Raw genomic sequence first — 22,582 nt, 5'->3', positions numbered from 1 at the left:
TTGGAAAGAGTCCAGCGGAGGGCCACGAGCATCTCTCCTATGAGCAAAGGCTGAGTGAACTGGGTCTATTTAGCCTTGAGAAAAGACAACTGACAGGGGACCTGATCCAGGTTGATAAATATCTGAGGTGTGGGGGCCATAGTGGTGAGGCCAGTCTCCTTTCAGTGGTACATGGAGACAGGACAAGGGGAAACGGACACAAGCTGCAGCATAGGAAGTTCCGCACAAATGTGCTCAAGAACTTCTTTACAGTGAGGGTGACGGAGCACTGGAACAGGCTGCCCATGGGGGTTGTGGAGTCTCCTTCTCTGGAGATATTCAAGTCTCGCCTGGACGCCAACCTGTGCGACCTGCTGTAAGGAACCTGCTTTGGCAGGGGGGTTGGTCTCAATGATCTCTAGAGGTCCCTTCCAACCCCTACAATTCTGTGATTCTGTGATCTCAAGGAACACAGGCCTGACAAAGAGCAGAGTCAAGTCCCTGAACTTCAGGAAAGCAAACTTCAGGATGTTTATGGAATCCCAAGAGATCCCCTGCAAAACTGTTCTCTGGGACACAGGAATGAAACAGAGCAGGCAGCACTTTATGGACACCTTTCTGAGAGCACAAGAGCTGTCCATCACCCAGATTAAGAAATTAGGCAGAAGAGGCAGGAAACTGGCATGGCTCAGTAATGACTGCCTGTCAGACTGAGGGACAAAAAGGAAAATACAATCACTAGAAGCAGGGATGAGTGGCCTCGTAGAATGAGGGGTGCCATCCAGAAGTGCAGAGATGTGTTCAGGAAAGCCAAGGTGCAGGTGGAATTAAACTTTGTGAGGGAGGTGGAAAACAACAAGAAGGGTTTCTTCAGATATACTGGCTAGCAGAGACAGGCAAAGGAGAATGTATCCCCTCCAATAAAATGAAAAAGAGAGCTGGCCTCATCAGACATGGAAAAGGCTGGGGTACTTAGTGAGTTCTTTGCCTTGTTCTTCTTTGTCAGTCAGTTTCCAGTGCCTCTCATATCCCTGCACCTCTAAACAGGGGTTGGAAGAGCAAAATTCCTCCCAGTGTAAGAGCAGAGCACATCTGAGACCACTTCATGAAGCTGAATGTCTACAATTTTATGGGGCCTGATGATATACATCACAGGGCTCTAAGAGAACTGGCTGATGTGTTGCCAAGCTGCTCTCCCCCATATTTGAAAAACTGTGGCTATCAGGTGAAGGCAAAAAGAAAAGAAAAAAATCAATTTTTAACAAAGGCAGAAAGGAAGACCTGGGGAACTACAACCTGGTGAACCTCACATCTATGCCGGGAAAGATCATGGAGCAGATACTCCTGGAAGCTATGTTAAGGCACAGGCGAGAAGAGGAGGTGATCCAAAAACTGACAGCACAGCTTCACCAAGAGATGGTCTTGCCTAAATAATCTAGGGGCCTTGTATGTTGAAGTGACAGCATCAGTGGACAAAGGAAGGACAACTGATGTCATCTTATTGTCTTACGGGAACTTATCTCTACACTTCAGAGAGATCTATTTGAAGGCTTGACTATTAGATGGATAAAGAATTGGTTTGATAGCTATAGCCCGAGGGTTTTTGTAAATGGCAATATGTCCAGGTTGAAGCCTACAATGTATGGTGTCCCCCCCGGGTCCACCTTGGGACTGGTGCTCTTCAATATCTTCATCAATGACATGACAGTGGGATTGATATACCCTTAGCAAGTTTGCAGATGACAGCAAGCTGAGTGCTGCAGTTGACACAAAAGAAAGAATGCCACCCAAAGGGACATATACAGGCTAAAAAAGTGGCACACAAGAACCTAATGAGGTTTGACAAGGCAAAGTGCAAGGTGCTGCACTTAGGTTGAGGTAATCCCAGCTACATGTACAGATCTGGAGAATTCGCTGAGAGCACCCACGTGGAGAACAGCTGTGAAGTCCTGATGGACAGAAAGCTGAACTTGAGCAAGCAGTGTGTAGCTGTAGCCTGGAAGGCCAACAGTATCCTTGACTACATCAGAAGAGGGGTAGCCAGCAGAGAAAGGCAAGTGATTTTCCCCCTCTACTCTGCCCTCATGAGGCCCAATCTGGAGAACTGTGTCCAAGCCTGTGGCCCCCAGTACAGGAAAGATGCGAAGCAGTTCGTGCTGGTCCAGAGAAGGGCCATGAAGATGACCAGAGTACTTTTCATGTGAAGAAAGGCTGAGGGAGCTGGGCTTGTTCATCCCGGAGAAGAAAAGGCTCCAGGGAGATATTACTGTGGCCTTCCAGAACCTGAAAGGAGCTTATAAGCACAAAGAGGAGTGACTTTTTATATGGTCTGATAATGATAGGACAAGTGGGAACGGCTTTAAATTGAAAGAGAGGAAATTTAGTTAGATGTTAGTGAAAACTTCTTTACTTAGAGTTTGGTGATGTGCTGGAACAGGCTGCCTAGAGAAGCTGCTGATGCCCCATCCCTAGAGGTGCCCATGACCAGTTTGTATGGAACCCTGTGCAGGCTGATGTGGTGAGTGGCAATCCTGCCCATGATAAGAGAGTTGGAACTAGATGATCCTTAAGGTCCCTTCCAACCTTATTCCAACCAGCTATTTTATGATTCTATGATTCTATCATCACTGGTGCCTGACCACCAACTGGATTAAACATAACACATTAAGTGTCTCTTCCTGACTTTCGAAAACAGGATAAATCTGGACAGACTAGTTTGAAAAAGAATGAATATACAATTTTACTTGGTAGACCTGAGGCCAGTGTGATTTTCTCAAGTGCCTTGCAATAAGTAATCTTTTTCCCTTATCTCCTCCAAGGTGAGAATCCCTAAGGGTTCCTTTTTCCTAGGTCAGATATCCTCCTATGAAGGAAGAGACTCCTCTGGCTTTTGGTCAGTGCCTTTGATGCTGTCCCTGTGCATCTCTGGCTCCATCCTTACTGTTTTCCCACCTCAAGAATGCTGAGCTCATTTTGTATGCAGTGTTACAGCACCCTACTCATCATTTCTGTCACATCTGTCACATTCTTCTATGGAGCCAACATCTTTCCTGCTCTGGGAAGCTCAAAGTGGATGTAGAACCCCAGATGTGGCTGGGCGCAATGGTGCTAATGCAAGGGAAAAAATCACTAGCATAAGAAAGAGGTGGCACAGAAACACATTCAGGCAACTAAGGCTACTGAACCTATTCAGAATAGTGGCATTGGTTCTTCTCTGCATTTAAAAAAGGAATTTTTGGGTCAGAAATTGGGATGCTATGGATTTTGCCATAAGGAGACAGAAAATTAGGAGTGACACAACAGTTCTTCAACACTGCACCAGCCCTGCAGGGGAAGGCAGTTTATAATTATCCTTAAGGGATGCTGGAGTAATGTGTTCCTTTCTGCTGCCTCTTACCTAAAGGTCAATTTGATTTTCCTTGGCCCCTTAACAGGGAAAAAAGTGACCACTGAGAATATGAGTAATGCAATTCATTGTCAGTGTTTCTGCAGGTTTAAGCTTGTGTCATCTATTTTGTACCACAAGATCCCTAAAATAATTGCACTAATTCATTTTGTTCTTCATTACTGGCAGATGCTGCTGAGTACAAGAAGGATCCAGAGTCTTGCATAATAAAATGAATGCTGTTCTGCTGCCTGTCTGCCCAGGACAGAAGGTTTCGTTGTCCAACAGAAAAAACTGAAAGGCTGCCTAACACTGCCACCTTGGGATGCCTACACACACCATCCAAATCCTTAAACATTGCTAACCCAGTCTTTCAGTTCACATTTTCGTAAATACGTTTTAGAAAGAACGCAGAGAAACATGTATATGTACAATACTCTAAGAGCTGTCAATTTCCTTTCAAACAAATTATTTTCAGGACTAAAAAGTCCCTAAAACTTTTAAAAACTTTAAAACTTTTCTCTCAAAAACACAGTTTATTTTAGGCTCTCCAAATAAGATACTGGATTTGGAGTCTTCAAAGATATCAACTACAATTGTGTTTTATCAGTTCAAGTAAGATTTAAATTTGAAGAACTGAAACTACCCACTTTAGCCAACTAAATCCTGTATGTTAAATTCAACTCTACCACAATTATTTCAGATAGGAAATTTTTGCAAATAGCCCTGGAGGAGGAGGACACAGGACCAGTCATTTGATTAACAAGAGCTTATTGTTCATAAGCTACAGCGTCAGCTTCCTCATGTCAGGGAGTTAAGAGACCGACTACATTTGCTGTTTGCAATCATTTAACACTGGCCTGGGAATCACTAAGGGCTTGTAAAATGTGGGCAGTTTGCAGACTGTGGCTAATATAAGCCCTCACAGCAGTTAATTCCAGTCCACCTTCACATCTTGAGCTGCTGTCAACAATACTCTGAGGTGAGGCAGTCTTCCTGCCAGCCAGCAGGACCCAGCTGGGCTGAGAGGACTCTCCTCCATCCTCCTACTGCTGCCCTACACCAGACCTAATGAGATCCCAGCAGAGGGCTTCTCCTGCCAGTCTGAAGCCACTCACTAGGAGCTTGCACAAAGAAAGTTGAAGAGAAAATGAAAATGGTGAGGCACATAGTGCTGTACCAGGGGCACGGCAGAACTGCTCCACTGAAGCTAAGCCACTGTGAGTTTTCTGTCTTGCTTTTGGTGGTTCAAGACTGAATACTTAATAGACTAGGAAACATAGGCCTTGTGAGATGGGATAGAAATGGCTGTCAGGTGACACTGACTGCTTCTGAGGGAGCTTGTGCTGGAGATAAGGGTAGTTTTACACTGTCATGAAAGAAGACAAGAAATGCCTGGTGCTGAAAAGGCTGTTATTGAGGAACATGCTGCCTACTGACATTGTATATAGTAGTAAACGCGCTGTACAGATGAAGCCTTCAGCTGGCATCAATAAACCTGGCTTCAATAAAAAGTGTGCAGCCTCACTACGAGTGCAGTTTTGGGATTCACAGCACAAAAAGAATATCAAACTATTAGAGAGTGTCCAGAAGAGGGCTACAAAGATGGTGAAGGGTCTGAAGGGGATGATGTGTGAAGGGTTTTATCATCTGAATGAAAATCTGACTGGGAAGCCAGTCTATAAAGCGCTTTCTTCCAGTCACTCTGATGTCTGAGGAGAGCTTTGTGTCATTCACTGTGGTGACAGCTCTACAGCAGAGGAGAAAATGGACAGCCAGGAGGAAAAACATGCATATGCTTTTCTTCATGAAGGTTTAACACAGCTCCAATGAACATAATGCAGCAGAACCAATGCTGAAGCTTGTAAAAAGCACCAAGGAATCAATCCCACGTGTATGTATTCTGGATTAAACTTTCTTCAAAATTCAGTTGGATCCAAGAATCTAAACCAAGTTAGTGCTGCCTTTTCATGTGGTGTAGCTCAATAGAAGGCTGTTTTCCTCACTGCTAGGAACCAGAGGGCAAGATGTGTGAGGGGCAGCTGTGGTCCTTCGGTGTGCTCAGTGCAGAGCAGAAGAGCTGAGGGGACTCTCAGATATAGGGTTTGGATTTTGAGATGCTGTGTGGGGCCAGGAGCTGGATTCAATGATACTCATGGGTCCCTTCCAACTCAGGATATTCTGTTATTCCCTAGTTCTATGAAAATAACTGTAGTCAGTTAGTACATGGGATGCGTTGGCCAAGCAGCAAAAATAAAAGCCTGCTAGCAGTGAGATGCCAGGCCTTCAGCTTTGCTGTCCTGCCAGGGCTGTGGCAAAGTGTGGACAGGAAGCATCAGTGCAGCCAGCGTGATCAACATGAGAAACCCTCCCGAACAGCACAGCCTCTGGGCGCCCTAACTTGCCTTTTGTAACGATGTTTTCTCACTCAAAATATCCTCCCATTCCCACCCACAGCAAACCACCAGTGGAACTACCAGCAGGAAAAACAGGCTGCACAACAGAGGTAGACCATTCAGCTTAGCTCAGAAGAAGGTGAAGCAAGTCTCAGTTCATTTCTGGAATCTTTTAGGACACTGTTCATATGAAAAAAATACATTCCTGCTCTGAAGTTATTTCATGGAGCCATTTTACAAACCATATACAGAAATAATCTGAACATGTCTGATGTAATTTATTTTGTCTTTAACATTTTTGTAACAGAGACATCTTGTTGTTATTCTGCCATCTATACAGACATTGTTCAAAAGGATGCTTAAAAAAAGCCCCCAAAACTAATAAGTCCTAATAAGGCCTAATAAGTCATTCTTGCTGCACATAAATTGAACAAACATAATTCAGCTGTGAATCAGATTAAATGGAAGGAAGATGTGAAATTTCTGAACACTGTGTTTTAAAGATGTGCATAGGGCAACAATATTTCCAGCTCACCTCTAAGTCAAGCTTTATGTTAAGCACAAATCTGATTATAAAGACCCATGGGGGAAAACATTCAGGGCAGTGCAGAAATTGTGTCATGAGCAGGGACTGGGATTTCCAGTCCCTCCCTACTGCAGTCCAGGTCTCTCTGCGATGAGATCTGCTTCTCATGGCACTGAATGAGTGCATCTGCATGTGAATGTTAATCTTTCACTAATAAGACCTCTCCAAAAAATGCAGCGGTGAATTTCACAGAATCACATAATCACAGAATGGCCAGGCCAGTCTTCGGGAAAAAAAACTTTGATACTAACTGAGGGAATCCTAAAAGCTTGAAAGATCAGGAAGCAATGATAAACTTCACATCTAATTTCTTTTGAACAAGTTACTTAGTAATGGGGTAACCCTGAAAAAAAAAAAAAAAAAAAAAAGAAAAAAACAAGGCAGAGCAGGCATTTTGGTGAATACCTAGGTCAGACAAATGGGCCAAAAGCTGACTCCCATTGTATTACTGTTGCATCACTTGAAAGAGCATTTTATGTAACAAATTTTCATTCTAAATGCGCTTTTGTCTGCAAGTTGCTCTTTTCCCAGTTTGTCCAGGACGCAGAACTTCCTAACAGCCATTTTTTCCATTTACACTTTCTGCTTGCTCTCCTGCCAGGCCTGTAAATTACTTTACTAAAAGCTATTTTTAAAATGACTGGGTGGAGATAGGTACTTTCTTGTACAAAAAGAGTTACTGCTTTGAACTGTGCCTTGGCCCTTGGTTTTTAATGCAAACATGTCCTGCAGAGTGATGGTAGCATCAGATTTGGGAAGCTATTTTCCCCACTTCTGAAGCAGCAACCCTGCAGCAGGCTGCTCTTAGACACCTTGACTTCCAGTGTCAGTACAGAGCGACAGAAGATGCTTCAAGCAAGAGGCGGGCAGCTTCCCATTAGAACTGTATAAGGTATTTTTATTCTGGGGGCTGGGCAGATTCAACCAAGTATGTTTTCCAGACTTTTTAAGGTCTGGGACATATCAGCAACATACAACAAATATATTAGTGTTTCTTTACACACTGGAACTATCAAAAAAATCCACACAGTTACATTCAAATGTATTTTAACCTGTTAGTTCCCCTTCACTATGTGTGGCATATATTTCTGTGTCTTATTAGTGAAATTAGTTAAATTGTGGTATTTGTTGGCTTACCTGCAGCTACACTGCATCACAATATGTACTTCCATTTGTTTGTTCATTACTAACTCCAAAATAATTACTCTGGATTAGGCACTGAACGTTATCAAACACTTTTGCTGTTTAGTGATATTATTCCACCTAGTTTTGTGTTTTCCTAACTAGCTAACATCCTGTCATTCTAGTTTGTCAAATTAGACCTAGATAAAAGAAAAGAGCATGAACTTTGTCCTAAATATGTATTTGAAAAGCTCTATAAGAGCTTCAGTGGTTGTTTAGCTATGAAGTCTTTTATCTGTGTGACCATATATGTTGAATTTAAAGGTAGAAAAGTAAAATGGACTTTGTACTACTGCTTTTCAGGCTGCCAACTCTGCTACATGATAGGCAAACCAAACAAGAAAATTAGCTAAGTCTGAACATATGAATGTCTTTGATTTTAAGAATGATATCAGCAAATCCTGTGTATGATAGCTCCTCTTTGGAAAACAAAATTGTGAGTGAAAGATTGTATAGCTAAGTTGGAAAGAGAGAAACAGTACTTTCTGCTTTTTCAAAGATGTTTGAAATGTAGAGGGGAACCTTATTATTTGACAGCCTTTGCTGTCACACATGCAGATTGCAGCAGTTATAGCAGGGTTCAAGGCCTATTTGTGTTAGAAAACATGTAATGAAAGCTAAGGGGTCTTAATCTCAGCCCCAGGATTTACAAACTTCTCCAGTGTCAGAAGTGATTAGCATAAAGCAGGGGACTACAGGGAAAGCTTATGAACACACCATGGTGATGTGCAGGATCCAGTGAGACCATGGACCACTGGTAGAAATCAGTATTTTGTACATCGCTATAGATATGAACTCTGTCATAACTGGTGACAAGTGAAAAAGGAGCTAATTGGAGGGAAAGTACGTTTTAAGATACAGCCTTCTCACACTTGATTTTTTTGACCCTCCTTCTAGATTTCAGTGCTGAACTGAAAGCTGATCTTGATTAACTAAATTCCTTATCTCATGCCAACTGTTCAGCAACTCAACAGAGCAAACAGTTATATTATGGAACTGATACTGGCTGGCTCTGGAGAAAAAGCTCTGGAGAGCAGCTTGATTTACTGTTAGCAGCCAGCCTCCTCTTCCACAGTAGCAGCCTGGTGGCTCAGGAGGCAGCAGGAGCTCCTATTGTGATTCATGGCACTTCAGATTCAATAAAGATAAGGGCACGATCCTTTACTCATTCCTGAATGTACTGGTGAAAAATAAGCAACCTAGCTCTTAAGAAATGGGTGCATGCACTCATCCATTTACATTAAAAACATGGGTTTTAGTGGCAACCTTTCAGTCAGCAAGAGAGTCTACCTAAAAATGCAGTTGATGGCTTGCTCCATGTACAAATACACGGCTGGATTTTAAAGCATTCATACAATACAATTTTACTGTATGGTTTTTGTCTAGTTCTTTCTTTGTATGAGTAGAGTCAGCACCATATATTGCAACATCAGCCTGAATGATTGGATGCACTGGCTTTGCTATCGCAATTTACATTTGTTTTACAAGCAATCAATTCTGCATGAATAATCTTTACCAGCCTGCATCCTTTGAATTTTATCCCATGATCATTTTATGAAAAATCCTGTAAGATGTTCCTACGTAACAGTATAACATACCTCCTCAGCAACTGTAAAGGCCAGAATAACACTTAAATCTGAATGAGTTAGATTTCTGCTGGAATAAAAAATAGTTTCAGGTCTATCACTTAGAATGTTTGCAATGTGTATGCTCTATCAGGCAAAGTCAGATGATGATTCCCTTTTCCTATCATTAAGCCACAGGATGTAAAAAAAGAGTAATAATTTATACAGACCCTTATTACTCCGAAGGAGTATTCAGAATTATCTGTAGCCACTCTGATTTTAAAAACTTGTAGTATTAAAAACATCTATGCTAGCATCTTCGACAGCAAGGAATAGAAAACATGTCAACTGCTGCATGGTTCTGATGTGAGATTAGCTCTACAGGATCAAGAGTAACCGGTGACTCTGCAGGAGTGCAAAAGGAATAACAACTGAAGATCTCTATAAAATCATCCTGCCTTCAGAATTATGCATTAAAAACAATTAAGCATTGAAGTGAGAACTGACTTTTTGTCCAAGGTGGGAAGCAAGTGCATAGTACAGCATGAGAATTAAAAAAAAAAAAAAAGGTACTTTGTGAAATACAATCCCAGTCTAAAAGATTTAAAGTGAGACCTAAACTATTTCCCACACATCTTGTGAGCAACTTTGTGATCCGGTACAAGACCCAAGACCCAAGAATTATTAAAACTGAAAAATGCAATAAGAAAATAGACATTAACCATCTGGATTTTACTTTCTGGTCTGCTGTAGTAGAAGTACTGAGAAATTGTTCTTTTTACAGAACCTGTAGCTCCCATAGGTTTCTGTCCAGCACCCACTCAGCCCCATTAGTCTCTTCTCTTGGACTTGCTGTAATATCCAGGGTACCCTGCATGAGCCACCTCATTCTGACTGAGTGGATGGGGAGTCTGGAGGCAGCGTGGGCTGTGCTGAGCTTGAAAAAGGAGCTAAGATGCCAACTGCCCAGTCCATCCCTATCCTGGAGCTTCTAAGGAGTTGCCAAAAGAGACAATACCTGAGCTCCCATTACCTGTCCTTTGCGCAGGTAATGTCTCGTCTGTCTTCCCAGGTGCCAAGTTTTACAAAATTTATAGCAGAATGGAATAGAATAGTTCATTTGTAAAGGACCAACAGAGATATGAAGTCCAACTGCTTGACCACTTCAGGGCTAACCAAAAGCTGAAGCGATCATTATCCAAACAGTTCTTGAATACTGAAAGCCATGGAGTTTGAACCACTTCCCTTGGAAGCCTATTTCAGTGTTTAACCACCCTCACAGTAAACGTTTCTTAATGTCCCATCTGAGCCTGGCACTGCTCTGTGCCATTTCCATTCTGACATCAGCTCCCAGCAGCAGAGTCCAGCACCCCCCCCTTATTGCGCTGAAGTGAGCAGTGAGGTCAGCCCTCGGCCTCCTCTTCTCCAGGCCGGGCAACCCAATGCCCCCAGCATTCCTCACAGAATTCCTTCAGCCCCTAGCTTTGCTGCCTGCCTCTGCGTGTTTTCAAGGACCTAAATCCTTTTTATATTTTATATTGTTAAGCCCGTATCAGGAGAATCATCTCTTTCGATCAGCCAGCTGTGCTGTTTGATGTACCCCAACATACAGTTTGCCCCTTGGCTGCCCAGATACAGCTCTGTCTCGTGCTGAGCTGCTGTCACCAGCACTCCCACGTGCCGTCCTGCTGAGCTGCTCTCCAGTCACTTGTCCCCACCTGTGCCTGTGTTCGGCACTGTTCTGTCCCACATGCAGAATGCAACACTTTCCTTTGCTGAACTTCATGCCACTGCTGATTGTCCAGTGCCCCAAGCTATCTACACCTCCCTGCAAGACCTCACATTATTAAGGCATCATTAAAAGACATCAGTCATTGGGATTTACAGCCTTCCATTCACCGTGATTGAAGATGGCCAGCAGATATAAAAGTTATCAGATAATAATGCTTGAATTTAGCATCCTAAGATCTACGTCCCAGATGTTGTGCTTGGCCCCTTCTCTGCACAAAACTGGATCTCCTGGAGCACTCTAGCATCTGTGAGCGGTCACTTGAGTTACTCAGACAAATCACAGATCTTTCCCTTGGCAAAGAGTGGGATCTTCTAATGCAGTATTAAGGAAACCGTTCTTCTTTCCCAAATGCTTGCTAGCTCTCATTTCCATTATTGTTGAGGAAGTATGCTGATCCATTTCTCTATCTTCTGGTCTGGGTTAGGACCCATCTTTTTCTTTTCTGTTTAACAATCATTTATATTCAACAGCTATTTCATAAACAGAAGAAATGAGACTACTCTTAAGAAGGGCAATTATTTATCTGAAGCTTTCTGATGCCACTTCCTGCCTGCAGCACCTCACAAAGTCTTGAATTGCACAAAATAACATTGCAACATGACAGTAAATTAACCACACATGCCTGTGTGTGCTGCAGGGTGTGTGTGTGAACATGCCGCATGTCCTGATCTCTGGCACAGGGGCTGAAAACCAATACATTGGGGATTTCAGGCCTGCAAAAACAGAGACAAAGAAAAGGAGAAAGAAATAAGCTACAAATCCTTTGCATTGACAGCTCTGAGATCTGCTACCGGAGCCTCAGTTGCCCTGCGTATTATGTTTGTTCTCTCTATCCCAATTATGGGGTAAAGCAGAAAGAATACATCCATGAATTTGACTACTGAAAAAGGAAAAAGAGTTTTGAGAACTTGTCTGCAGTCACTGACGATCATGCACAGTGACATCTTCTTTGGTGTTTTAAGTAGTGTTTGGGTAGGGAATTCCATTTTTCAGGGAGAGCATCCAGCTGAGAGTATGGAACAAAGAATGCATCCAGTCAGACATGGCAAATATTCTGCTTGTAATTATCACACACACACACAAGCCTTCAAAAAAAACACTGCAAACTGCACTACAACAGCTGAACACATGCAAGAGAGGCACAGATCATCCAACGACTGCTAGTTTTCTCTTGTGGAAACAAGAGCAAGGGAAGAGGAAGAGCAGAAAGAACAGAACCAGGAACTACAGTGCACAGTACTTTCTGGGCACAGAAACAACGATCTGTTGCTACATGAATGTGTCGGCCCTCTCTGCTGGGCACAGGCAGCAGCGCGGCCATCAGCGGGGATTGGGGCCGATCAGGGACCACCGTCCGCGCTGGGGAGCACAGCGCCCGCAGCCCTTTGGGAATAAACATGGCTCCGAGATGCCTCCAGAAAGCGGTGTGCTCCCACAGGGAGATTTTAATGGCCTTGGCAGGAAGAGCTCAGTTCTATCCATAGACTAATTTATTGAAAAGGTAATGAGTGAAATCCTTCTAAAAAAAAGAACAAAGAACAAAGACAAGGCTGTATCAGTAAGACTAATTGTTAAAATTGCCTTTTGCTTCAAGATGGAACACTGTAGGATTTTGCACTGACTTTACTTTAAATGACTAACAACAACAATAGTCAGAGCTAATGATTCTAAAGTAGTTTCATCTACTGATGTTTGCAACGACAATAAATTGGTTGTGTTTTCCATGGGAAAAACAAAATGATAAAATACAATTTATCTCCTTGAGACATTCATCCTGAAAGGCACCAATAGAGCTGACAGTGCACAAACAATTTTTATGTGGTTGCAACAATAATTTATTCACTTCTCTTATGTGAGTGGGTAGATTTGGTACAGATGTAGATGGAGAAAACCTGGCTCAAGGATGACTAAATTCCAAAAGAAGAAAACATTAAAATATCAAGTAACACTTTAAGCCTTTCATGAATTTATCTTGGACCTCGGAAGGAGTTAGCAACACAGATATGGCAAGCATGAGTGAGTTTGCTTGTCTTCTCATTCTTAAGAGTCCCCCAGTAGAAGTAGCTAAGGCATATGTGATTTATTTTGGCTAAAGAAGGTCCCACCCATCTGTGGAATGGACTCTCAGCAGCCACAGCAGAGCAGGAGGAGCAGGCCTGACTGAGAGGGTACCAACCCTGGGCAGCTGGCTCTCTGCCCAAAGAATTGGATGAGTATCTTGCTGTCTCCTAAAGTACCTGGTCTGATTTGACTCTTCTGTTTTGCCAAGCCAAGTAAGCAACTAATCTCTCAGTCTGGAGGAAAGCATCTGTTTTAGTAGTCCACAAACATACCTGTACAGTGACTCTTGCCTTCCAGCTTTCTCTCCATTCTTGTCAGTCATGTGGAACTTGCATATATAATAGTTTCTTGCAGTCTGAAAAATCAGTCTCTTTGGTTTGCAATGTGTGTTTAGCAAATGCCCTGTTTGTTTGTTGTTGTTTTTTGTTTGTTTTAAATATATTTTTAATATGTGATCTATTCCATAATGGGTCTTAAGACTGGCACTGTGATTGTATTGAAATGGAGATTTCACTAGTTTCTTCAAAGGCACCTCCTGGTATGCACCGTGGAAACAAGCAGGATGCCTCCAGGTATGCACAATGAGTCTCTAGAGTTTACTCTGTCATGAATTGTACAAATACAGACTGGTGACAAAAACATTAGCATTAAAAGGTCTAGACTGGTCAAAATCTGAAAATCTATGCTTAATATCAGGCCTAGAGACAGAACAGAGTAGTGGCAAAAGCACTAGTCACTACATTTTTTGTGGAGACAACAAAATATAGTCTTGCTTTTTTAAACAGTAAACAAAATGTCAGAATAAAAGCAGCTGGAGCAATCCTGATCACCTTCCCGACCAGCACACATTTTGCTCTTAATGAGTCTGCATGGTCTTTAATTACACTTGCAGGTACTACTTTCAACTCTGCTTCTCAGAGTAAGGAATATGATTGAAGACAGAGAAGAACATATTAGCACTCTAGCATGTAAAACCTGTAGTGTCAGCAGAAATCAGATAATCTGTGCAGCAAGGTATTATAAATACTCCATATAAATGAGTAAGATTGCAAATTATTCATTACTATTCAAGCCAAAGACGCACTATAAGATATCTGCCTTAGTTCTACAGCTGAGGACATTTTATTCTCATCTCCTTCAATGCACAGTATGAGAAGAAGCAGCTTTTCACTCTATGATTGTTTACAACAGGGAAAGGGTCTTTGAAGTCTAAACTAAGGGCAAGAACAGGTCATCTCAGTACTCAGGAAAAGAAAGGAGACCACCCTGGCAAAGAATGGAATCATGGCTGAACTCCAATAGAAAAACAAAACAAAACACAGGAGGTGGAAACAGGAATGGGGACTACAAGAGGGAAATGTAGAAACATTGCCTGGGTATGTAGGGATGGTGAAAACCAAAGCTCAGCTAAAGCATGATTTGCATATCAGGAGTAATAAGAAAAGCTACTGCTAGCAAATTAGAGGTAAAAGGCTGAACATGGAAAATGCAGGGCTGTTATTGAACAGATGGATGATTCAGTGAAAGCAAGCACAGACAAACTTGAGGAATTCAGTGTCTCCTTCCCACTAATCTTCACAAGCAAGGTCTTTCAGGCCTCAAGACCTGGGATACACGGACGTGAGAAAGACCATTGGTGAATGAGCAAGAGATTGATAGAGAAAAGCTAACTCTCATAATCACAGAATCACAAGGTTGGAAAGGACCTACAAGATCATCTAGACCAACCGTCCTTCCACCACCATTGCTACCACAAGCCTCTAAATCATACCTTGTATCCCCTCATCCAGATGCCTCTTGAACACTGACAGGGATGACAACTCCACCACCTCCCTGGGCAGGCATTCCAGTGCCTGACCACTCTGAGAGAAAAAGCTTTCCTTATGTCTAATCTAAACCTCCTCTGGTACGATTTGTGGCCATTTCCTTGGTCCTGTTTGTTCCTTGGGAGAAGAGGCCAAATCCCTCTTCATCACAACCTCCCTTCAGAAAGTTGTAGAGTGCACTGAGGTCTCCTCTGAGCCTCCTCCAGACTGAACAATCCCAGCTCCCTCAGCCACTCCTCACAGGACTTGTGCTCCAGAGTGCTCACCAGTTTCATTGCTCTTCTCTGGACATATTCTGGCACACTGTGCTGTATGAACAAGAACACAGACAACAGGTTGAAGGAAGGGGCTATTCTGTTTTACTCAGTACTTACCAGGTCATATCAAGAGTACTGTGTTCAGTTTCGGATCTCCCAACAAAAGAAACACATAAATAAACTCAAGTGAGCACAGCAGGGCCACAAAGATGGCTAGGCGCTGCATCAGTTGCTTGAAGAGGAGGGACTGAGGGAATGCAGTTTATTCAGCTGGGGAAGGAAGGCTTTGGTGGATGTAGGAGAATCGTTGCAACATGCCTGGTCTACTTGCAGTGTTATGTGTAAGGAGGAAAGGGTAATGAACAAGCTGAAGACAGTGTAGTACAGACTACACGTAAAGAGAAATTCTTCCTCATGAGGACAGAAGTGGAATGGGTTGCCCTAAGAAGTTGTGTTTGCTCCATCTGTGGAAGTTTTGAAGAACCTGGTCTGACTGTTTTAACAGGAGGTTGGACCAGGCACCTCCTGAGGTCTTTTCCAAAAAGAGAATTACCCTATAATTTGTGAGTGATCAGTACTGCAAAACTGCTTTGGATGCAGAATCCTCTCCCAGTCTCTGTCATAAATCATTCCACACCCATTTTATAACCAAGGTACAGAGCCTTTAACTACCCAGTTGTTGATAAACCTTTTTTCACACAGCAACTGTCAAGAGAGTTTTTTCTAGCCCCACTCAGTACACATGCACACAGTACACAGTTGGGTATATCCAGTGGATATCACATGTGATCCCACATCTGAGACCAAAGAAGCCTGACTACAAGTGTCTTAAAACTGCTTAGCTGAGATGCACCTGTGACAAGTGGCTCAGACTGCCTCGTTCCTAAGAACAAAAGCCGGGATGGCAAGGGGGTACTGGATATGCTGGGCTGGGGAAAAAGAGCGTGGGAGGGGGAGACTGATGGAGATACACCAGGCAGAAGCTGAGCACCAACAAAGAATAAGGAGGTGCAGGGCAGGAGAGGCGTACAAAAAAAAGGGCCAAGCCATGATGCCGGTGGCTGAGAGACACCTCTGTGCTTCATGCTCTCCTTGCATTCCCTTCTGTCCATGTTCCTACTCACCGCTCCTCTCCCGTAAACTCCCCGCTGGTACCGCCGCGCCAGCTCACCCCAGCAGGGCGGGAGCTGCCAGCACACATCAACAGCGGGCATTCATCGCCGCACGTTCGGCACTGCGCGCCGCCGATGTTGTTTCCACCAGAACGGGGGCGCAAAAGGAACCCCGCTCCACCCCCGCCCCCCCCACCGCCTGAACACCGTCGGTCTCTCCCCAGCGCCACGCCCGCTCCGTCGCCCGGGAAGCGGTGGCGAAGGCCCGGGACCGCCCAGAGAAGCACAGAGCGGGGGCGGGGCCGAGCCGGGCCGGGCCAGGCCGGGCCGGGCCGAGTCGAGTCTAGTCTATCCAACCGCGATGGAGGGGGGCGAGACGGCGGGCTTGCTGGCGGAGCGCGGCCCGGGCCGGCTCAAGACGTACCGGCGGCGGTGGTTCCTGCTGGCCGTGGTGTGCCTGCTGAACTGCTCCAACGCCATGGTGAGCGGAGCTGGGCGGCACCGAGCCCCTCGGGCGCGGGAGTGGCCTTTCTGACCGGCGGAATCCGCGGCGGAACGGCGTGCTGGGGAGGAGGGCTGCGCGCATGTGAGCTCGTGGGGAACCGAGGAGCACCGCGGTGAGGCCAAACTGGGATGGAGCGCAGGTGGAAGTGCTGATGAGACTCCTTGTGGCCCACTGGGAGGCTCAGAAACACCGAGTCTGTGAAGGACGGCTTCAGGCTAAAGGAGTACGCTGTACCCCGTGGGTACAGCAGCACGAGTTGGCTGGGCTTCAATGCTGACCTGGGCCAGTAGGCTTAGATGTGCAGAAAAAGGAGTGGGTGGGTCTCCTTCTGGTGTTTGCTGCAAATACAGAATGGTAAAGGAGAGATTTTGCAGCAGGCTAAGGATGACAGAGCTGTGAGGGGCCTAAAGCACAAGTCTTACAGAGAGCAGCTGTGGGAACTGGTACTGTTCAGTCTGGAGAAAAGGCAGCTGAGGGGAGACTATCACTCTCTACAACTGCCTGAAAGGAGGTTGTGATGAGGTGGGGTTCAGCCTCTTCTCCCACATGACAGTGATGGGACGAGAGGGAATGGCTTCAAGTTGTGCCAGTGGAGGTTCAGGTTGAATATAAGGAAGCATTTCTTCTCAGAAAGAGTGGTGATGCAGTGGCACAGGCTGCCCAGGGAGGGCAGTCCCTAGAGGTATTCAGGAACCGTGTGGATGTGGCACTAAGGGACGTAGTTTAATGGGCATGGGCTGACAGCTGAACCTGCTGGTCCTAGAGATCCTTTCCAACTTGAAGCAGAATGGTGTGGGAACTTATAATTGCCCATAGATACTTAATTCTGAAAGGCCTAAAGAAGGGATGCTAGATCACACCTATTTGTTGAGCACATTAAATTGTTATCAAGGTAAATATTGCCTTGTTTCCCCATACCAAGTTGGATGCCCAAATCTTCACTCACCAATTAATTGAGGACGTTATTGATAATTAATCAGGCAGTGTAGATTTATGTACTTGAGGATTACTATGCCATGAGTGCATGCTGTCTGGCAGCCAAGGTTGGGCATGTTCATTTATGGGAAGGAAGAATGTGTCTTCCATGATGCAGAAGTGCTGTAGCGGAGAAATGAAAAAATACAGTGAGAATCTGGCTGTATGCTGAAACATCGGAAAGCTCAGATACCTTCTTTAGGCAAAATCTCTGTATCCTCTAAGGGTGCGATAAGTTGTCCTGCAGAAAATCAATTTGAAGCTCTGTTGTTTGCTTGCAGTTAGGTCGGCACAGCACAAGTGCATCATGTAACAGGAAAGCACCACTGTTAGCCTGGATGCCTGTCCTGGCTAGGAGTGGGAGTGACAACATAGGGAAAGGATGCTGTACAAAGCTGTTACAGGCCCTCATGGAAGACTTGAACTTTGCAAATAGTTAATAATGAAACTGAAGAGATACTTGAAATGGTCCTTCAGATACACCTGCAAGTGAACCTATGTCTTGGGTCATGCTGCTGGAAGGAGGGTACTGTTGTCTGCCTGCTCAGTCTTGTGCCAACTTCCTGATTGTCAGTAGCCTTATTTTACCACAGTAGCAACTTGGGCCAGAACTTCCCCACATCAAAACTGTATGCTTAATAGACATCCTCCAGTACCAATACTGTTTAGTAAGCCTCTGCACATCTGTGGAATTCACAAATATGCTGACACAGAAAGTTGTGACCAAATGTTTTCTGATGCAGATGTTCCTCCCAAATATTACAGGGGAAAATCACATCAGAACTGAGGGAGTGGTTGAAAGGCCATGAAATCAACTTGGCTGGTTTCTGTTTAAAAGTTCCAGATGGAAAGATTAGCTTACCAGTTCTGTGGCATGAAAATTGCCATGCAAGTTGAGATGTGTCCTTAATTCCTGCTCAGGTGCTGCATGCAGTACTTTGTGGTGGGTATTCCTGTGTCGGTGTGTCTGCAAAATGCAAATGGTGAGCACACCCAACTTCTGAGCTCTCTTATTTGGAGAGAGCAGGTCACCTCATAGGGTGGACTGAGCTTCTGTCATGACACCTTGTATCCTCCTCTTAGTCATGCACACATGCAGCTTTCCTTTTTAGTGGCCTCTGGTGTCAGTGAAAGTGACAGAGAGCAGGCAGCCCTGAGAGAGGAGGATTGTTGTCAGTGTCACGAGGACAATGTAGGAGCAATTTGTCTGCAGGAAAGCACGCCCAGTCATGCAGCAAGGACAGGCTGAGATATAAATGTTTCTTTGTTCATTCTGTTTTAAAATTCTGATTGAGTGAAGCTGGGCCTGACTGTGTGATGATGAAAAGGAAAGTACCTCTGCTCTACATCACCTTGTAAAATTCTTTCTCTATGAGAGGGAATATGAGGGTAGATAAGGAAAGCTTTTACACCAGAGAGAAGCTGTCTTTTCCTTGAACATCTGTTACTGACATGGATTTAAGAGACACTGTCTGTAACTGTTCCGTGAAGTGACTACTGTCTTGCTGGAGCTTGGTTCTCATATCTCTAAATACTGCTGTTCTGGACACTGCTAGCTGAAAACAGTGTAAGAAATCCTTGCATCATTTTTAAAAAGTCCTTAAGTAGGCATCATCTACTTCATGCAGTTTCTGCCTGAAGTCCTGGGCTATGTGGCACTTCTGACCACATCTGGGCTAAGCTTAGGTGATTGCTCCCCAGATGTCTCATGCCACCTCTTTTGAGTAAGAGGTGACATTATTATGTGGATGCACTCCATGTTTGTTTTGTTAAATTGACACTGTGTTTTTGAGTGTGTGGGTGTTTAACCTAAAGCTTTGCTGTTCACTAGTACCCAGGAAGTGCTAACTGCTGAGGCAAAAGCCTCCTTTCTCTTTGCCTCCTTACTGCTGAGTTCAAAGGGTGGAAACTGCTTTGCAAGAGGAACTTCCTGCCTCAGTGGTGGGGACAGAGAAATGCACAGCAGAATGAGTCTGGGAGTGCTTCCTGCCCTGCTCTGTGCTTGTCAGCTTGAGTAAGGTGAAGAGGAAGGAGGAGGAAGCAGAAGGCAGAGCTGGCTCACACGTGGCTGGCTGGCTCCTGACTTGCTCTCCTGAAGGACTTGTACCACCACTTGGTGCACTTGGAGAGGAAGGAGAGCCACACAAGTGCGCTGCAGGGCTTTGTGCACACGCTCCTCACCCACACCTGTCTGTTCCAGCAGGGCCCTTATAGATATGTATTTACACGCAGCTGCTGCTGTCCAGCGCCTGCTGCTGTCCAGCGCCTGCTCCTGCCTATCTTCCCATGGTCTTTAAGAGGCTGAAACTGACATCCAAGCTGTCTGTCCTTCCTTCCTGGGCTACTGCATTAGCATGGATGGCATCAGCTGAGGCCAGAGGCTATTCGCTTCTGGTCTTGGTTTCAGTTAGCTCGAAGAAGAGAAATCTGGTGTGTGGCTTTGGAAGAGGAGTACTGTGTGTCACAGGAGGACATCCAACATCACTTTCATGGCAGCCACACTGCCTTGTCCTGGTGCATGGGAGAGCATGCTGAGACTGGGCGGCTGCTGCTGAAAGTGACTGCCTGATGATTGCTGAGCTGTGTCTGTTGTAAAGAACAAGGTCTCCGTTCTTATGAGCCATGCTTCTTTTCAGACTGTACAGGAAAGATGTTAAAGAGGCGTTGCCACACTGTGCACAGCTATACAGTCTGCCTGACAGTGAAAAACACTCCAGATGGCAACTTGTGCTAGCTGACACTGCCATTAACATGGCAAAATGCTTGCACCTTATTTGGTTACATGTGCTTTCCACTCTGCAAGTCTTTTTGCTTTTCACATCTAAAATCTTAATTTGTTGGTGTATGTGGAGGTAGACATTGGTTAACAGCTTACATTTCATGAAAACCAATATTTTTCTACTGTATCTGGTGAGGCTGTTTGTATATGTAATGTATTAATATACTTAGGGTGCTCCTTTGACATCTGGCAGTCCCAGGGTTGCATTTATTTATGCTGTCCTCTCCAGCTGTTGCTTAGTGAAGTGTTGAGTCTGCGCTGCCTTTAGCTGTCCCTCGTGCTGCTACCAGTGCAGGCAAGGACGTGTTGGCATGCAGCCCACCAGTAACCTCCTGCAGAAGTGGGAGGGAGGACAGATGCTGGACTCCTTTGGAATGGGTGGAGGGAGACTAGATTGTAAGCCTCTTACTGATGTAATTAGGTTGCAGGGATGCTGAAAGTCTATTCTGGTAATGATGGTCATGCTTACTCATTTTTACTCTCTGCTCTGCAGCTATGGCTGACATTTGCTCCAGTGGCTGACCAGACTGCTGCCTACTTCCACATTTCCCTGGAGATGGTCAACTGGCTCTCAATAGTGTACCTGCTCATCTCAATCCCCTTTGGTCTGGTGGCAACATGGGTTCTTGACAGTGTGGGGCTCAGATGTGCTGTGAGTTGAATCATTCTGTTACCATTAGGGCTTGTCACCCAAAGATGGTAGAGGTAACCTCTCTGTGGGTTTAGCAGGACAAAGCACTGGTATGTAGATGGTGAATCTTGTCTTGCTAAATGCAGAAGAGGATGGCTGTGTTGAAAGCTCAGTTCTAGTTCAGTAATAGCTGTCACCACCTTGGAAGGGGTGGGGTAGTAGGAAAAGTCATAATGAATGTAGTATTTCTCCTGTTTTTCTGCTTGGTTTTTTTTTTGGTTTTTTTTTTTTTTTTTTTTTTTTTTTTTTGCTTTAGCCATCTGACAGGGACGGACAGCATTGGATGGGGTTTTCTAGGGAGTAGTGTTAATATAGCTATTGTGCTTGTAGGGCCAGTTTAAGGAATGGCAAGACCAGGTGCAAGCAAGCTAGTGACTCCTGTCAGCTCACAGTGTGCTGTGTGCAAAGCAGCTTGGTATCTCAGCACAGTCTTCCGAAAAACTGTGAGGCTTGAGATTGTGTCACTTAAACAAGCACTAAGGGAACAGAACACTAGCAGGACCTGTATACTGGATAACTCATTTCCATGGTCTTTGAATCATCACAGCAAGATATATGGGTGATGGCAAAAACTTGAAAACAGAGTGAGAATAGTGAACTTTGGATTTCTACTAAATCCCACAACAGTATCTGTTGTCTTGCATAAGCTGCATGATGGTGTAGACCAGAAAACCTTGATCCTTAAGGAGCCTGGTAAATAGGTTATCTTTGGATCAGTAACATCCTGCAGTGATCCAAAGGGGTGGGGACAATCTGCAGGCAGCTTTCTGTGCAGCCATTATTAACCATTATTAGTGTGTCCCAGAATTCATCTGAGACCTTGCTTATGCTATGTTGTTGCATTAAGTTATGCCCTTCGCGTTGCAACGCACAACCCATGGCTGTTTCTGCTTGCAGGTGATCCTGAGTGCATGGCTGAATATGATGGGTAGCATCATCCGGATGTTCAGCGTCCTGAAGTTCATGAGCTTGGGCTCCCAGAATTACTGGTACCTGTTTGTTGGGCAGTGCCTCTGTGCATTGGCTCAGCCTCTTGTCATCTTTTCACCAACTAAGCTGGCAGCTTTATGGTTCCCAGATCACCAGAGAGCAACTGCAAATATGATCTCATCCATGTGTAAGTGGTACTACACGGTAACTTTGTTACCTTCCAGAACCTGCTAGCATTTGTACTGCTTTCAGAGACAGCCAGCAAACGAAGCCTTCTCTACACAGTTCTTAGGCCTTGCAAACGCAGCTCTAGCCAAAAGTGTCATAGCTTCCTGCAATAAATCAGTGCCTTCAGAGGCTTCACAGGACAGGCAGGCATTCTCATGCTACCAAGTGAGAAATGGGCCTCAGCCATGTCCAAGTGCAGAGTTATAAGTGAGGTTCCCAGCCTACTTCTCCTCTGCCATAACAAGATGACTATCTTTGCTGGGGATAGCCCTCAGCATTACTAAATCTCAAGTCTGCAGTGGCTTTACCTGTGCAACTTGTTGAGCGTATGTC

The 22,582-nt window shown here is 44.6% G+C and overlaps 2 protein-coding genes across 6 annotated transcripts in view; one reads left to right on the top strand and one right to left on the bottom strand.

Moving 5' to 3' along the window:
* The window catches only part of PCGF3 (polycomb group ring finger 3), a 94,783-nt gene extending 78,124 nt beyond the window's left edge, over positions 1-16,659 (bottom strand). The window contains exon 1 of the mRNA XM_048932201.1: positions 16,566-16,659. The gene's annotated coding sequence lies outside the window, so the exon portion shown is untranslated. The remainder of the gene's footprint in view (positions 1-16,565) is intronic.
* The window catches only part of SLC49A3 (solute carrier family 49 member 3), a 96,180-nt gene that overhangs the window by 65,491 nt on the left and 8,107 nt on the right, over positions 1-22,582 (top strand). Inside the window, exons 1-3 of one of the 5 annotated variants that reach the window (XM_048932182.1) lie at positions 16,406-16,622; positions 20,894-21,052; positions 21,989-22,208. In XM_048932182.1, coding sequence (XP_048788139.1) covers positions 16,503-16,622; positions 20,894-21,052; positions 21,989-22,208 — 499 coding nt within the window. In that variant the 5' untranslated portion in view covers positions 16,406-16,502. The other 4 variants (XM_048932185.1, XM_048932186.1, XM_048932187.1 and 1 more) reach the window with 4 other exon arrangements.

This window comes from Lagopus muta, chromosome Z (assembly GCF_023343835.1).
Source record: "Lagopus muta isolate bLagMut1 chromosome Z, bLagMut1 primary, whole genome shotgun sequence".
Classification (NCBI taxonomy): domain Eukaryota; kingdom Metazoa; phylum Chordata; class Aves; order Galliformes; family Phasianidae; genus Lagopus; species Lagopus muta.
The sequence above is the reverse complement of the archived record's forward strand: the minus strand, read 5'-3'. Positions and strand labels throughout refer to the sequence as shown.